At 55.7% G+C, this 1324-nt stretch overlaps 1 protein-coding gene across 1 annotated transcript; it reads left to right on the top strand.

The window, feature by feature from the left end:
• The first annotated feature begins 400 nt into the window (after window positions 1–400).
• LOC147998675 (double homeobox protein A-like) lies at window positions 401–997 on the top strand. Its single transcript, XM_087598763.1, has 2 exons — window positions 401–463; window positions 563–997. Exons 1-2 carry the CDS (start codon window positions 401–403, stop codon window positions 995–997), a joined length of 498 nt encoding a protein of 165 aa, XP_087454889.1.
• Window positions 998–1324: the final 327 nt, after the last annotated feature.

Below are 1324 nucleotides of genomic sequence, written 5' to 3'. Positions count from 1 at the left end.
GTGCTCCCTCCTTGGACGATCTGTCTGCTGGATTCTTGATTCCTAGGACATTTATTGTGCTTCCTTGTTCTGTGTCCAGAATGGCATGCAAGGGACTGCGAGACTTTGGGAGAGACTTTGCTGAGTCTGATAGGTTTCTTGAGGTATTGTTCCGGGTCTCCCGTTCTCAGGTGGGAGGCTTGGCAGGTGTAGAGCTTCCTGGCATGACCTTGATTCAAGGAGGACGACTGTAGCCCACGGCTCCTTTCGAGTGGGCGGAGCTCCGGGAGCAGAGAGAGAGGTATTTAAGGGCAGGGGTCCCAGCCCTACGGCTGGCATTTGCTGAAGCTTGCGCTTGCTCTGGAGCGGTCCTGACTATATTCTCCAGCTTGAGGACTCCTGGCATCGAATCCTTAGGAGCATGGAAGCTGGAAGCAATGTGGATAGCAGCTGTGTGCTGCTGGAATCCCGGCGCAGGAAGACGGTTTGGCAGGCCTGGCAAAAGAAGGCCCTGCTATCAGCTTTCAGCAAGAACAAATACCCGAGCTTCTGGGACAGGCAGTAACTGGCCAGGCAAAAACAGCTCCCTGCATCCCGCATCCGAGTGTGGCTTCAGAACCAAAGAAGTCGCACTGGAGAGGTGAGGCACGGCCCAAAGCGGTCCAGCAGAGGCTCCATTCCGCTAGCCTCCCAAGAGCTCGAGGAAGGGTTTGGCTCCAAGTCACAAGGTAGCAGCATGCCCTCGGACAGCAAAAGGCCTCGCACTCGACTCATCTTGCAACAGCGCAGGATCCTAGTGCAAGCCTTTGAGAGGAACCCGTTGCCAGGCTTTGCTACCAGGGAGCAGCTGGGCCAAAGGACAGGTTTGAATGAGGACACGATCCACATATGGTTTCAGAACAGAAGAGCGCGGCAAGCCCGCGCTCCATATCAAGATGTGCCTGCTTCACAAGTGCAGGATGTGGCAACTGGAGGTCTCAGTGGCAAGGATGAGGCACACCGGACAACCTGTTATTGATGGCTGCTGCAGGAGGTGTGGGCATGGAGAATTCGAGCTCCAGCGACCAGCCCCACTTCCACGAAGAGTCCAGCATCCCCAAGTGGCACTGCCCGAAGGACGAGGCCAATCACAGACAGCCACTCAAGCATACGTGCCAGGAACTCTGGAACTCCTCCTTGATGAACTGCTGGAAGAAGACCAAGTGGAGGGTGACAGGCCATTCCCTGTGGTTCTGGATGGAAATCCTGGTGGCAAGGAGCACGGGGTTGTCCAGGAAACCATCTTGCAACTGGCTGCCACGGACTGTGTTTCCAAGGAATCCTCAAGTTATAGCGACCCAACCAA

This window comes from Rattus norvegicus, chromosome 20 (genome assembly GCF_021556685.1).
Source record: "Rattus norvegicus strain SHRSP/BbbUtx chromosome 20, alternate assembly SHRSP_T2T, whole genome shotgun sequence".
NCBI lineage: Eukaryota > Metazoa > Chordata > Mammalia > Rodentia > Muridae > Rattus > Rattus norvegicus.
Note: the sequence above shows the minus strand (reverse complement) of the source record. Positions and strands in the feature narration are given on the sequence as shown.

Coding starts and splice junctions, on each gene's coding strand:
- LOC147998675 (XM_087598763.1), top strand. CDS start 401: ATGGAAGCTGGAAGCAATGTGGATAGCAGCTGTGTGCTGCTGGAATCC. Junction 464..562: donor AATCCCGGCGCAGGAAGACG/GTTTGGCAGGCC, acceptor AGGCAAAAACAG/CTCCCTGCATCCCGCATCCG.